This window comes from Aotus nancymaae, unplaced genomic scaffold (assembly GCF_030222135.1).
Source record: "Aotus nancymaae isolate 86718 unplaced genomic scaffold, 86718_ANA_hifiasm-v0.15.2.pri h1tg000011l, whole genome shotgun sequence".
Taxonomy (NCBI): Eukaryota; Metazoa; Chordata; class Mammalia; order Primates; family Aotidae; genus Aotus; species Aotus nancymaae.
Window position 1 is genome coordinate 2,360,942 of NW_026988422.1, and position 16,290 is coordinate 2,377,231.

Here is a 16,290-nt window from a genome sequence, read left to right on the forward strand (position 1 = left end):
AAAACATCACATCCACCTATGGGACGTGGACAAAGAGGGATTTAAAAGAAAATGTATATCCTTTAAAAATTTATTATAAAATAAAATAAGTTGTTAAAAGTATGTAAGCATTGGCTAAGGAAGCATGAGAAATGAAAAATCAATTCCATGAAAAGATGAAACAAGCTTCCGACAAATTTGATCGAGGAAAAAATGAGTGAGAGAATATAAATAAAGAAACATCAAGGAGGTATATCTAAAAATATGGAGATTTTAAAAAAACATTTCAAGATAGTAGTAGATGTAATTTCTTCTAATGATCTGAGTATCTATAAAAATAATAATTTTCTAATAAATGATCAAGTTACTGTAGAAATGAAGAGGGGGTGAGCAACACTCTAATTAAAAAAAAATCTTCTGGCTGGGCGCTGTGGCTCATGCCTGTAATCCCAGAACTTTGGGAGACTGAGGTGGGTGGATCACCTGAGGTCAGAAGTTCAAAACCAGCTTGGCCAACATGATGAAACCCCTTCCATACAAAAAATTAGCTGGACATGCTGGTGGGCACCTATAATCCCAGCTACTAGGGAGGCTGAAGCAGGAGAATCACTTGAACCCAGGACGTGGAGGTTGCAGTGAGCTGAGATCGCGGCATTGAACTTCAGCCTGGGCAACAAGAGTGAAACTCCATCTCAAAAAAAAAAAAAATCTTCTATGGATTTGAATTTTACATCAAGCATGTAATTTTTTGATTTTGATTTTATTATTTTATTTTATTTTAGAGACTGGGTCTCACTCTGTCACCCAGGCTGGAGTGCAGTGGTACGATCACAGGTCACTGCAGCCTTGACCTCCCAGCCTCAAGCAATCCTCTCTTCTCATCCTCCTGAGTAGCTAGGATTACAGACACGTGCCACCATTACTGGCCATTTTTTTTTTTCAGTTTTTTTGTAGAGATGGGGTCTCCTACCTTGGGCTGGTCTCGAACTCCTGGGCTCAAGCAATCCTCCCGCTACAGCCTCCCAAAGTACTGGGATCATGGACATGAGCCATGCACCCAGCCTATTTTTTATTTTGAGACAAGGTCTCACTCTGTTGCCCAGGATGACATGCAGCAGCATGATCACAAATCACTGCAGCCTTAACCTCCCAAGATGAAGCAATCCTCCAGCCTCAGCCTCCTAAGTAGGTGGGACTATAGGTGTGACCTGCTAGTTTGTTTTTTTTTTTTAATTTAAAAAAGTTTTGGTAGAGACAGAATCTTGCTATGTTGCTCAGGCTGGTCTCAAACTCCTGGGCTCAAGTAATCCTCCTGCTTCAACCTCTTAAAGTGTTGGGATTATAGCCATGAGCCACTATGCCTCATCTCATTCTTTTATTTTTAAAGAAAGAATAAAAAGAAACCTCGCTGCATTTTTAGGGTTAACTTTTCATTTAGTGTACAGGAGAAACAATTTGGTGTGATGTCCATGTGGCGTGAACAGAAGTCAGCAACCCATCCCTTTCTCTCCAGGTGGAGGCTCCAGCACCAGCTGCAGAGGAGGACAATTTGGGGGCTGTGGGGTCTTGCATGTCTCCCTCTCAAATCACATGACCAAGTACTTTGGTTTCACACCACAGCGTTTTCCTTTTATCACTTGTGAAAGACAACAGAGTTTAGGAAATTAATTCAGTTAAAATGTAAACTGTTGATGCTTCAGCTGTTTTAAATATGCCAAGAGTTGTATAAAGCGTTAGGGGCAGTCCTGGTTCTCTTTTACTGCTGCCACCAATGGGCAGGGACAAAACCCTCTGCAGCAGCAAAGGTCTTTCAGGATCTTTGATGAACAGCTGATTACTTTTTCCATCGTCTAGAAGATGTTTCACGGTAGCCTGTTAGCCTTGGGAAAAGCCCATGATTGTCATGACAGCAGGGAACAATAGTTCAAGAGATGGTGAAGAGTGCCTACATCAAAAACTCCACAGAAAAAGTGACTTGAACTCCTTGCTCCGTGACTTAACATCACTGGTCCCCTTTGAACAGGAGACTGACCTCAAGGGCTGCTTCTCTGGGTTCAGCCATCCTGGGGTCCCAGCTTTGCTGTTTCCTGTCTCATATCTTATCAATGGGAGAGGCAACATGGGCTGGGGCTACCACACGTGGTGTTCACTTTCTCCGTCGCTCATGTATAAAGCAAGATGTTTACTTTATACGTGAGATCCTTGCAATACCTTTTTGAGGTGGATTAGGCAGAAATTCTGGTTCCTATGTAGAAGGTAAGGAAACTGAAGCTCCGAAACAAAAATTAATACGGGTGGAATGGCCCACCATAGGTTATATGTGTTAATTACATATTGCAATTAAGTAAAGTTTCAACCAGTAAACCATTTTTACTGTACTTTACTCAGATATTAAGCAGCCATGCACTTCTACAATAACATGAGATCTTGTGTTTTGTTTACCCTACAGTTCACGTATTGATTTTAACATCTTTTTCTCCCTATAGGGGGAAACTCCAAGGCATGTGGCTTTGTAGTGTATCAAAATGACAAGCTTTTCCAATCAAAAACTTTTATAGCTAAATCAAGTTTTAGTCAAAAAATTATCTCAAGCAAAACTGATGGAAATGAGCAAGATCAGAGTGCTTCTGTTGAAATGGCCTTTAGTCCAAAGGTGAGTTTTTCATTTCAGATGCAAGAAAAAATTGTCCTCATGCTTTCTGTCTTTCTGATGGTGGCAGCTAGACTGAATAGAGTAATACAGGGGAAGAAGAGATTAGGAGGAATGGGGGGTTTTCCATGAACAGAAATAATAAAAATTCAGACCACTCTTTTTTTTTTTTTTTGAGACGGAGTTTTGCTCTTGTTACCCAGGCTGGAGTGCAATGGCGCGATCTCGGCTCACCGCAACCTCCGCCTCCTGGGTTCAGGCAATCCTCCTGCCTCAGCCTCCTGAGTAGCTGGGATTACAGGCACGCACCACCACGCCCAGCTAATATTTTGTATTTTTTTTTAGTAGAGATGGGGTTTCACCATGTTGACCGGGATGGTCTCGATCTCTTGACCTCGTGATCCACCCGCCTCGGCCTCCCAAAGTGCTGGGATTACAGGCTTGAGCCACCGCGCCCAGCCCAGACCACTCTTGAATACCAAAAGCAGGGATATTTCCAGTAAAAGAAATCTACAGCAAAACTCTTTAAAAGATTCTTTGATGTATCCATTTTCTCCCAACCATATCTTTTGTCAAACTAACTAAACGCAAAGTTAACTAATTTACATTTTATGTCTTTTTTTCCCCTCTTTAATCTATAATGGATGTGCTAATGCTTAGTATATATTTAATTCATTTCTTAGACGACTGTCTTATACTACTTGATTTTAGCCCAATTAAGCATTTAGAAATAGTGATTGTAATTGTCTTATCAATTCACAGTACAACCGAGATGAATTTCAACTCAATTCCTATGCCTGTGTCTATTGGAATTTTGCAACAAAGGACTGGGACACATACGGCTGTCACAAAGAAATGGGCACTGATAGATTTCTGCACTGCCACTGCAACCATACTACTAATTTTGCTGTATTAATGGTAAGAATGTACTTAGTAATCTCTTTCCAGGCGAGAATCTTCCTCATACACAATTCTAGTATGTGCTCCTTGGAAATAACTTTGGGATTTAATTTACATAGATTCTCAGCTCAGATTAAATAGAAAAACAGGAAATAAAATAGTAGGACTAAAAAGTGAAGTGCTGGTAAAGGCAAGCAGAATAGAACTTTTTGTTACGTGTCTTAGGGTGGAGAGGTCAACATTATGTATTTGTTCCTGGGAAGGGAGCCCATGTGCAAAGGAAAAGCTGATGAACTCCATTCAACTAACTCACATGTTCTGAAGCATACAGTTATAGCCAGGGGTAAAGCTGTATAGCTGTGTGTCAGAGACAGGTTCAATACATACTTACCTATATGTGAATAGTTTAAATCAGTTACCCAAAGCTTTTCCCATTGAAATTGCTCAAGTTACTAAGTGTTTGCTAGAAGACATAAAAGAAAAAGCTCTTTAATTCCTTCAATTGGTCCCCTAGTTTCTCCATGTATTCCTTAATTCTTACCTCTAAAGCTATGCTGTGCAAGTAACTGATAATACTTAGCTCTGGTGTGCAGCTGCGCAAAGATCTTATGCTGACCTCTTGCAAGAAGAAGGGCTTCTGTATGATTTCTATTATTCCAGTGAAACAAAAATGTTAGTTTATATGCTTGATGGAATGTTTTTTATACGCAATGGAATGGGCAGTTATGGGATAGTGTTCTCCTTAGTAAGGGACTATTAATGCTATGAATCGCCCAAGGAGAAGCAGATGTTTTCATTCCCCAGTAGCTATAACGTAGCCATATTTAGGAAGCCAGTGGAGATTGGTAGAACATACTGGTATAGCTTGCATTATCAAAGCACAGAACCTTGCTTTTTAAAACTTTTTGAGATAACTGTAGTTTTCTCATTTTAATGTTAAAAGCTCTATTATTTTAATTGAGTTGGATTCTTTTCTAACTTGTATTACAGAGAGATCTGCTTTATCAATCAGGAGATATAGAAGAAAAGTTTAATTTTTTAATATCTTAAAGTCATAGAATCATTGAATAACTATGTAAAGCTCAGGCTGTTATACATGTCAAATGCCACGGATTACTTTATTATAGTTATATTTTCCCTTTTTTGAGGACAGGCTTTAGCTATTTCTTCTCACTAGTATCTGACTGCCTCAATCCCTACATACTACATTTGTAATTAGTTTTGGTTTGCAATATGTATTTTTGTAAGTGGCTGATGAAAATGGCATGTAAAGTAAGAACAAATTGGCTCTGAGTGAAGGGATTATTTTTAAAATCTGAAGACCTATGAATCTTATTTTTTTTGCATCTATTAGTACACTACACCCAAGAAATAATGTAAAATTTTTGTTTTATTATTTTTAAATGTGTATTTTGTTTTTATTTCTATTAAAGCAATACACAGTCATAGCATAAAGCATAAAAGTATATAATAAACAAAAATACACTGATATGGAAAAATGTTTGTGGAAAAGTAAACTGGCAATTTGAGCGTAATGCTATTATATTAACGAACCCCTGCATGTTCGTGTAAGAGACATAGATAGTATTTTTAAATTTTTAAACATATTTATTGATTTATAAGTCATATACTGTAAGATTCACCCATTTACACTGTATAATTCAGTAATTTAGTATATTCACAGAATTTTGCAGTGTTCCCCACAAGCTATGTTTAAAACATAATTGCCACCCCAAAAGGAAACCCCCATCAACCTTAGCAGTCATTCCTCACTGCTTCTGACCCTAGCTCTAGCAACCAAAATTTATTTTCTGTCTCTATAGATATGCCTATTTTGGACATTTCATATTAACAGAATTATGCAATAAGTGGTCCTTTGTGATTAGCTGCTTTCACTTAGCGTAATTGCTTTAAAGGTTCATCAGTGGTGTTGCATGTTTCACTGTATGAATATGCCATGTTTTGTTTATCCATTCATCTATTGATGAACGTTTGAGTTGTTTTCAATTTTGGGGTATTGTGAACAATTCTAATGTGAACATTCATGTACAGTGTGTGTGCATATGTTTTTAATTTTCTTTGGTATATAGCTAGGGGTGGAATTGCTGTGTAGCATGGTAACTCTAACTCCGTGTTTAACCTTTTGGGAAACTGCCTTCATGTTTTCCATAGTGACTGAACTATTTGACAGTCCCCCCAGTAATATATGAGGGCTTCAACTTCTCTACGTCTGAAAGTTTTATAGTTTTAGCACTTCCACTTAGATCTACTTAGGTCTATGGTCCATTTTAAGTAAATTTTCAGGTATGGTGGGAAGTAGGGGTCTAACTTCATTCTTTTGCATGTGACTCTCCAATTGTCCCAGTTCCATTTGTTGAGAAGACTATTCTTTCCTCATATTGAATGACCTTTGCACCTTAGAGAGACATAGATAGTATTTTTAAGCATGTAAGAAAAGATCACCTCTGGAAAAATGATAGGCTCTCAAGAGGTAGATATGGTGTGGGGTAGCTGGCAGTATATTATGCTTCTATATTCCTTTCGGATTTTACAAATAATTATACATTGCTTTTCTAATTTTAACAGTTTAAAAAATCAGAAAGTACAGATAAGCAAAATGAATTATACATATCCAACCCACCCTGCGACCACTATTACTACCTCACCAGATTTCTAAGAGTACATACTCACATGGTATATATTTTCGTATACATATGTACCCAAACACGTTGAGAACTATATAGATCTATTACACAAAAATAAGGCTTCCTTTAAAAAATTAACAGGGTATGAGCATCTTTCCATATCTATGAAAATATTTCTGCAACTTTATTTTTAGTGCATCAACTTAGAGTCCCGTTACACATAAAAGTAATGTCATGAATAAGTGAGGCAACTTTTGACAGTTTAGATCTCATTCAAACAACTTTGATTTCAGACATCAAGGAAAAGTGTAAATAGTTGACATGTAAACAACATGGGTTGGAACTCTATGGGTCCACTTAATATGTGGATTTTTTTTCAGTAAAAAATGTCTGCCCTCCATCTGGGCAGCTTCTGCATCCACAAGGAAATGTAGATGGAAAATAACACAGTATTTTCAGAGTGTAAAACTGGTATATGGAGGCCAGCTTTTCCCATCTGCAGGTTCCACAGGACCAGCTGCAGCACTTGAATATGCGTGGCTTTTGGCATCTGCAAGTTGTCCTGAAACCAATCCCCCTGCAAATACCAAGGCATGACTGTATATTTTTCCCTAACTGCATTAGATAGATAATTATTCTCAAGCCTGTACTTCAGGTAAACTGCTCAGTGATAAGGGGTTGATGTATTTCACTTTTAAATATATCAACAGCTTTACAAAAGAAAATACATCTGGTGACTATCTGGTTATTTTGACCCATGTAACTCTGTGATGTTGACTTTTGTTGATATTTCAGGGATGGTTATTTAAAAATGTGGGTCTTAACTTGTTTTTCAGACTTTCAAAAAGGATTATCAATATCCCAAATCACTTGACGTATTATCCAATGTTGGATGTGCACTGTCTATTACTGGTCTGGCTCTCACAATTATATTTCAGGTTGTTACCAGGTAAGACCAGAAGCAGGCTCTTTTCAGAAGGGAAGTTGCTATTCTGGTATAATTTACTCTGAGAATACTCATCAGAGTTACAGTGTCTTTGAGCTAGAGGGGAACTGATATTCAGTTCAATGTATTTATCTTACAGTGGAGGACACTCAGGCCTGGAAAGGCTAAGAAATACACACAAATAAATATGTAATTACAAATTGCCCAAGTGCCTTGAAAGAGAATTGTATACCACTTATTTACAAGTTTGTCATGGAAAATTAATGTGGTCCTGCAGCTCATTAATGCTATAATTCCTTAGTGTTGAATAGAACCGTGCCTATCAGTTTGTATTCATAAAGGGAAGAGACATTGCTAGACAGCAGTTTTTATAAAAATAATTTTAAAAATATATCAAGCTTTCAAATGGTGAACCATTTTTCAAAAACATTTAAAGTTTTCAAATGGTGAAAGGTTTTGAATCCCATAGTTAAAATAAAGTCTAATCTTAAATAATGATCTATAAACAAATACCTCTCTCCACCTCGACCCCTTCATTCAAGGTCCAATTTTATGTCCCATTCGTTATTTTTTGTCCCATGCTACATTTTTTTTAACCGCCTGCGTCTTTTAGAAGCTCGTTCATTTATTAATTTACTTATTTACCGTGTGTTTCCTCTGTCAACTTCACATTTCATGTTTATTTGGTCTTTCATGACACTGAATTTTTTTCAAGAATCCGGGCCAGATATTTTGAAAAATGTTCCACAATGAAGATTTGTCTGAAATTTTCCTCATGATGAGATGCAGGTTAATTATTTTTGGTGGGAATACTGCAATCGCGGAATTTTTTTTAGAGTGACACAAGAAGGCACATCAGTTTATCCCATTATTGTTGACTGTAAGTTTAATTCTTTGTTTAAAGTGATATCTGCCAGATTTCCACATTTTAAAGGTTCATTTTTTCCCTACGTAAATAATAGGTGACTTGTGGGGTGCCGCTTTGAGACTGCATGATATCCTGCTTCCCAAAAATCTTTTACTCAATTATCTTGTTATCCATTACTGATCCTTATTGGAACAAATTATTACATTAGTAGTTGAAAAATGGTGATTTTCTAGTATATCATTCTTTCTATATTTCTTTGCTATAATTTTTTGTAAAAAGCGTACTTCCCAATGTCGCCAGAGGGCGCCCCTTCACGTTGTTTTATCGTGTCTCAGTCTTTAATCACTTCCTTGTTTCAATCACAGCAAGATGATCACCTTTCACTTTCTCTGCCTCATTTCTCCAAAGAACCAGAATTGTTTTTGATTCTCATTTCTCCAAAGACTCAGAATTATTTTTGATTCCTTTTCTTCCCCTTTTCACATTAAATGAGTCTCTTGCCATTCATTTAAAAATTTTATAGTGAATGCTTATGATGTAAGGAGCTGAATACAAAACTATGAACAATCTCCTATCTCTCATGAAATATACATTGTCGATCGATGATGAGTCCCCAGTAAAAACATTCCTTGGACCTGGATGCCCAAATGCCCAATGATGATAGACTGGACAGGGAAAGTGTGGCACATATACCTCATGTAATATTATGCAGCCATCAAAAACGATGAGTTCGTGTCCTTTGTAGGGACATGGATGAACCTGGAAACCATCATTCTCAGCAAACTGACACAAGAACACAAAATCAAACACTGCATGTTCTCACTCATAGGCGGGTGTTGAACAATGAGAACACATGGACACAGGGAGGGGAGCATCACACACTGGGGTCTGTCAGAGGGAAATAGGGGAGGGACAGCGGAGGGTGGGGAGTTGGGGAGAGATAGCATGGGGAGAAATGCCAGATATAGGTGAAGGGGAGGAAGGCAGCAAATCACACTGCCACGTGTGTACCTATGCAACAATCTTGCATGTTCTTCACATGTACCCCAAAACCTAAAATGCAATTTTAAAAAAAGAAATATACATTGTTGGGGGGAGAAGGCAGACATTATAAAAATATATACACAGATGAATATATAGTTACATATTGTGGTAAGTGCCTTGAAGGAAAATTACATGCCATGTAACAACATGTTTGTCATGTAAAATTAAATGCCTCTTATATTATCTCATTCTTTCTATTTCTACCATCATCACAGTTGTACTGACAATTATTTGGTCCCATAGGGATGAGTCATAGCTGCTGCATAACCAGTTTCTTTGTTCAAACCTCACTCCTTTCATTTGTCATCAGATTTTTTTCCTCCTTTATCAGTTTGCTTTCTAGCACAATTATGCAACCATAGATGCCACTAAAATTCATCAGGAAACAAAAAGAAAAATAAAAGCCAGACCTGCAGGCTCACACCTGTAATTCCAGCACTTGGGGAGGCCAAGGCAGGAGGATTGTTTGAGCTCAGGAGTTTGAGAACAGCCTGGGCAATGCAGCAAGATCACATCTCAAAAAAACTTTTTAAAAAGAGAAAAAACAAAACAAAAATGAAGACAAAATTTTATTGATTTTAAAATCCTGATCTATAAAATTTTCTTTGTTCGTGGGCAGGTTCCCATGTAATAATAATGCATAGAATACAGACAGTCTCCTATTGACCATAGTTCAACTTATAATTTTTCAGCTTTAAGATGGTGTGAAAGTGACAGCATTCAGGAAGTTTCTTGATTTGTGATAGGATTATGTTCCAATAAACTGATTGTAAATTGAAAATATGGTAAGTTGAAATGGTATTCTGAGTTTTAAAGGTAAATTACATTGAAAAACTCAAGAGACTTTTTCTCTACATTTAAACATAAGTTCGTCTACTAATGTGCAGAATTTTCTATTACAAAATTTTTAAAAATCCATATAGGGCGTCTTCTACAGATGGCCTTCATATAAGCTTGCAAATCTAGAGTAGAACTTATTACCTAGTGCTCTATAAAAAACTGCCCCAAAACTCAGTGGATAGGAACAGTTATTATTTCTAATGATTTTGTGGCTTGTCTGGGCTCAGCTGGGAGATTTTTCCACTGGTCTTGCTGGAGTCTTGCAGTCAGATGGCGGCTGGGCCAGAGTCATCTGGAGGTTCACCTCAGATGCTGGGGCAGCTGGATCTTTCTGCCTCTCCATACAGTCTCAGAGAACTTGCATGCAGTTTTTTCAGCAAGGTGGCTGGGCTTTTTACATGGTGACTCAGAACTCCCAGGAGCACAAAAGGAAAAGCTGCCAGTGTTGTAGGACTTTCTCCTATATCACTGTTGTAGTTCAGCTAAAAGCTGGGTTCTTGTCATATGACCATGAAATATTAGGCTCGCAGACACTTTGAAGGGTGAGAAGGACAGGGTTTATTGGATGAAAAGGAAAAAAAAAGGGAAACAGGAACTCTCAGCAAAGTGCGAGTTCTGCTAGTAGGCTCCCCGCCCCTCACCCCAACACAGATGAATCCTGGGTTCTCACCCTGGAAGAGGAGAGGCCAGGCTCTTCCCCGCTGCAAAGGGCATGAACTTCCCACAGCTCCACCCGGTTCTCCCAGTGTGCAGGTCAGCTGGAGGTTCTCCCGGGACCCCTTTATACTTGAGTGTCTCACCAGGAGGGCCACGTTGTGACTTTTATGGTCCCCAGGCACTTATGCCTCTGTGGAACCTTTCATTTTATTAATGAAAGATTAAAAATAATATTTTATGATTCAATTGGTACAAAGATGCATATATTAATATTCTTTGAGAAGAATCCTCTTTTTTATTCTACGTCTAAAAGAAGTCAAAACATTACTATGGGTTGCAAACACTAAGGACTATTGTGTCTAAAGGATAAGTTGGCCTTGGCTGCCAGGCCTTTTGTTGCATCCTATCAGTTAAATCAAGGTACAGGCCAGGCCTCTGCGAAGGAACTACACAGGGCGTACCTACCAGGAAGTAGGTTCACTGGGAGCCGTCTTTGGAGGTTAGCTGTCACTTTTGATTAGAACACAGTTTCAAGAAAAGATACATCGACCTGTTTCCTTTAACTCATGACTTTGTGGAAATTATAAGAGGAGAGTATAATTTTCTGATGTAATTGAGAAGATGGATTTACCAGCTGTCCCCACTGGGCCATGAACTGAACCTACATTGGGCAGTAATAGTCTTTGTTCCCTAGAAATTTCACTAACGTTTGTTTTGTGCAGCTGTTTTGTTTCATTTAATTTTTTATATTTATTTGTTTTCAGGAAAGTCAGAAAAACCTCAGTAACCTGGGTGTTGGTCAGTCTGTGCATATCAATGTTGATTTTCAACCTCCTCTTTGTGTTTGGAATTGAAAACTCCAATAAGAACTTGAAGACAAGCGGTGACATCGAAAATATGGACTTTAACAATAATGTCATACCCAAGACAGACACCATTAACACCCCGAATCCCACGTGCACTGCGATTGCCGCCTTACTGCACTATTTCCTGTTAGTGACATTTACCTGGAATGCACTCAGCGCTGCACAGCTCTATTTCCTTCTAATAAGGACCATGAAGCCTCTTCCTCGGCATTTCATTCTTTTCATCTCATTAATTGGATGGGGTAGGTGTTTGTATCTCCCCTTTCTCAGGAATTTAATTTTGTGGAAATCATTTAATTTAAGCAAACACTTATTGAAGGTCTAATAGTCCAAGGCCTTGACGTAATTAAGAGGAGACAGAAAATATAGTGATTGCTAAGAATACTTTCTATCTAGTAGCTTATACTCCGGTGAAGGAGGCAGATGTGACCAAGGCAAGAATACGAGATACATCATAAACCAACGTAACTAACTTGAAATTGTTAATTTCCTTAAATATCTCTTTTTATTAATTTGATTTAAGATTTAGGCCACAAATAATTAACTTCCAGCTACTTTAAAGGAAATATTTCAAGAAAGACAATCAGAGTGACTCCTTAAGCATAAATATTTGAAAAATGTATTGGGTTCTAGCAATGGAAGACTTGTTTTAGGGATATCTAAATTTAAATTTCTTCAAGTGACAGAGAAACTATGCCACTAAAAGTGAAAATAGCGGTAAGAGTTACAAAGAAACTGGAAATAGGATTGATCTGTAGAGCCATCACTCAAAGGGAAAGGAGAACACTTGGAGAAAAATCATGTCCACTGTCGACCTGCATATGTAGGATCACTTTGTATTATGTCCATAGTGAAAACAACATATGTCCTGAAGAGGGTCAGATGTATAATTCATGTATGGCCTTTTATAATTAATCCAAGTCTGGATAAATTATTAATTCCATGCCTCTCTTTATCACATAGGAGCCCCAGCTATAGTAGTGGCTATAACAGTGGGAGTTGTTTATTCTCAGAATGCAAAGAATCCACAATGGGAATTAGAATACCGGCAAGAGGAAATGTGAGTTTATATTTTTTTAAATGTCCAATTGTTTGAACTAAGAGTGTAACTGTTCAGTGATATTGACTCCAAGTGTCACTATAATTTGCATTTCACTGTATAATTGTCATGTTTAGTGGTAGACATTTCAAATTCTCAAAGAACACATTATATTTTAAAAATGATGACTTGAAAATCTCTCATGATAAGTCCTTTTGTAAAGCAAGTAATCAATTTCTAAATTTATAAATGTGGACTTATGTCAAATTTGTCTTCTTTCATTAAATCTGAAAATCATGACATAATAGGTATGATCCTTAGGAACACTCTTTGAAAATGGGAATCACAATAATGTAATTCCTATTCTGGGGTTACTGCAAGGGATCAATCAGTGTAAAACATTCAGTGACGTGAAGAGGATGCTCTATACATCTCACTCATATAAACCAATTCTTTGTTGATATGATTATGATGAATATTTCATGATGATTCATCATATATAACAAATTCTTACTGTGACTCCAGTGTGAATAATTAACTGTTGTAACAGAAGCGTCTGACTGTTTGGCATTTGCTTTTTATGGGTGGGGGCAAAAAGAAAGTGGAACTGAACCGAGACTCAACTGTTTATACACATTTCTGCTACCAAACGGTAACTGCTCTTCAATTTATCTTCCCTTCTCATTTTACAAATCGAACTATTCTTATTTCCAAATTCCACCTGAAGTTCCAGACCAACACAAATGAAAGCAAAACTTCTGGAAATGGGCAAGGAGTCCAAGGGGAGGCTGTGGTGTCGGGGAACTCACCTCTTTCCCAGGACTGATGGTGCCCAGCTGTAGGCTGCGGAGCTGACTGCCTGGCCTTGTTTCGTGGTCCCAGACACTACTTTCTCTCTGTTTAATTATGATTAAATATCTTTTTAGGTTTTAAAATTTGAACCCCACAATTAGAAATATCTAATTAGAGATACCCAAGATGCAAATATCTCATGGGGGAGGTAATTCACTTCAAGTGCAATATTAATTGGTGTTAACCCAGGCACAGGGCTAGACTCACTCCTTTAAAAGTCTTCAGGAAAAAGAAGCCAACCGACTTACATTCATTCACACTGAGCTATAAATAATTAAGGGCAGCTCGTTTCCTGATTACAGCATTAGTTGTTGGGGAAGATACGAGGCAACTGATAATAAGAGAAGCTGGGGAGAGAGGAAAGGATGGGCGACATCAGCATCTGCCTCCTTCTGGACTTTCTCTCTCTGCTTCCACCCTACACACATGCCATCAAGGGCCACATTTCTTCAGGATGTATTGAGAACCAGGAGGGATTATTTGGTTTTCCTGTGTTATCCTCCTAGCAATTGCTTCTGAAGAGCCTGTGCACTCCCCCGTTGCTCCCAGTTCTGCCAATCATCCTGAAACCCCTGACCCACTTACTTGAGGTACTGCTGTCTCTGCATAGACCCAATTACAGGGTGAATGTAGGGCAGGTCACATTTCTCTTTAATTCTCTACCCCCAGTTCTTTGTACCACTACCACATAGGCCATTTGAGACATTCCCGAAGGGTTGAAGTTACCATGGGAAATTATAATTGGGAGGAAATTTTTCAGGTATTGCTTTTATGGTGAAGCTGTCTTTCTCCGTGTTCCATGGCAAACTTACCAAAGAGTTAAACACTTCATCTACATCCAATTATGATGCGCTCCAGACGTCAAGTCCATAGCATTTATCAGATCAACCTCCATCATCCTGAAGATAAACTTGGCACTGTTTTATTGATGGATGGACTTATTATTCTTCTGTTAGAGGCAAGAATGCCTTTTCATTTTTAAATTCATTATAGAGATTTGAACATCATTTCAGTATCCTCCTAGGTCATTCAGATTAGAAGTATGATTTCTAACAATTTAAATTAACACTATTCCCATGCAAAAAAATTTAGAAATTCTTTGGAATGTATAATAATGGTGTTTTACCTCCAAGGGAAAAAAAATAAAATTAATTGAATGCCAAATATGTGCCATAGCTTCTCACATCATTGTAATACCCAACAGCCTACCTGACACCTCCACTTCACTGTTTAATAGACATCTCCTCAGCTTCCCTCCCAAACCTGTTCATCTCATCTTCTTCCCAGTTAACAGTAATTCCACCTCTCTAGGCGCTCAGATTTTGGAGTCATCCTTAATTTCGCTGCATACCACATCCAACCCATCAATAAATTCCTTTGCTTTACTTTTAAATATATCAGGAATCAGACTATTTCTTAACATGCCCTCTGCTGGTCCCATATTATTGCAATAGACTCCTAGCTATTTGGTTGCTGCAAAAGTGATTGTAGTTTCTGCCATTATTTTTGCACCAACCTAATATTTGCTTCTTTTGCTTATACTGTTTTCTCATTACTGTACCTGGACTAATGCTTTTAAACTCAAGACAGATCATGTCATGTCTCTCCATCTTGCTTAGGATACAAGCAATCACCCACAAAGCTCCTACACAATTTGTATCTTTCCACTAACCTTATCCACTTACTGTGGTTGAGCCACACTAGACTCTTTGTTATTTCTTAAGCTGTCACCTCAGGGCCTTTGCACTTGCTGTGATTTTTGCATGGAACAACTTTCCCCATCTTCGACTTCAGGTCTTTGCTCAAATACAGCTCTTTTTCCATGAGGCTTTCCCTGAGCACTCTATTTAAAATGAAACACCCCTCCCCTCCACACGTACACACAGTAATTTCTACTCTCATGACCTGATTTACTTTTTCTCCGTGGCATTTGTCACCATCTGACGTATTATGTATTTTATTTACTTTATCTATTTCTCTGTACTAGACTGTAGCCTCACTAAAGAAGGGATTTTTGTTTTGTTCACTGCTGATACATTGGTGACTAAAACGGTATCTAGCACATAGTATGTACTGTGTGAATATTTATTAAATGAATTAATTAATCTTTGAAAAATGCCAGTCAGTAGGTGGTTACTATTATTCTCACCTGAGGAGAGAAAAAAACACCACGACACCACCACCAAAGAAAAAAACACTACGACACCACCACCAAAGAAAAAAAACACCACGACACCACCACCAAAGAAAAAAACACCACGACACCACCACCAAAGAAAACAAACACGACACCACCACCAAAGAAAACAAACACGACACCACCACCAAAGAAAAAAACACCACGACACCACCACCAAAGAAAAAAACACCACGACACCACCACCAAAGAAAAAAAAACGACACCACCACCAAAGAAAAAAACACCACGACACCACCACCAAAGAAAAAAACACCACGACACCACCACCAAAGAAAACAAACACGACACCACCACCAAAGAAAACAAACACGACACCACCACCAAAGAAAAAAACACCACGACACCACCACCAAAGAAAAAAACACCACGACACCACCACCAAAGAAAAAAAAACGACACCACCACCAAAGAAAAAAACACCACGACACCACCACCAAAGAAAAAAAACACCACGACACCACCACCAAAGAAAAACACCATGACACCACCACCAAAGGAAAAAAACACCACGACACCACCACCAAAGAAAAAAAAACCACGACACCACCACCAAAGAAAAAAACACCATGACACCACCACCAAAGAAAAAAAACACACCACCACCAAAGAAAAAAACACCACGACACCACCACCAAAGAAAAAAACACTACAACACCACCACCAAAGAAAAAAAAACACCACGACACCACCACCAAAGGAAAAAAACACCACGACACCACCACCAAAGAAAAAAAACACGACACCACCACCAAAGAAAAAAAAAACACGACACCACCACCAAAGAAAAAAACACCACGACACCAC

General features: G+C 38.2%; 1 protein-coding gene across 3 annotated transcripts in view; it reads left to right on the plus strand.

Moving 5' to 3' along the window:
• The window catches only part of ADGRG7 (adhesion G protein-coupled receptor G7), a 93,486-nt gene that overhangs the window by 40,174 nt on the left and 37,022 nt on the right, over positions 1 to 16,290 (plus strand). For all 3 annotated transcript variants that reach the window (XM_012476901.2, XM_064374556.1, XM_064374557.1), the window contains 5 exons: positions 2,466 to 2,632; positions 3,392 to 3,547; positions 7,011 to 7,123; positions 11,294 to 11,637; positions 12,359 to 12,455. In XM_012476901.2, the coding sequence (XP_012332324.2) occupies positions 2,466 to 2,632; positions 3,392 to 3,547; positions 7,011 to 7,123; positions 11,294 to 11,637; positions 12,359 to 12,455 (877 nt within the window). The remainder of the gene's footprint in view (positions 1 to 2,465; positions 2,633 to 3,391; positions 3,548 to 7,010; positions 7,124 to 11,293; positions 11,638 to 12,358; positions 12,456 to 16,290) is intronic.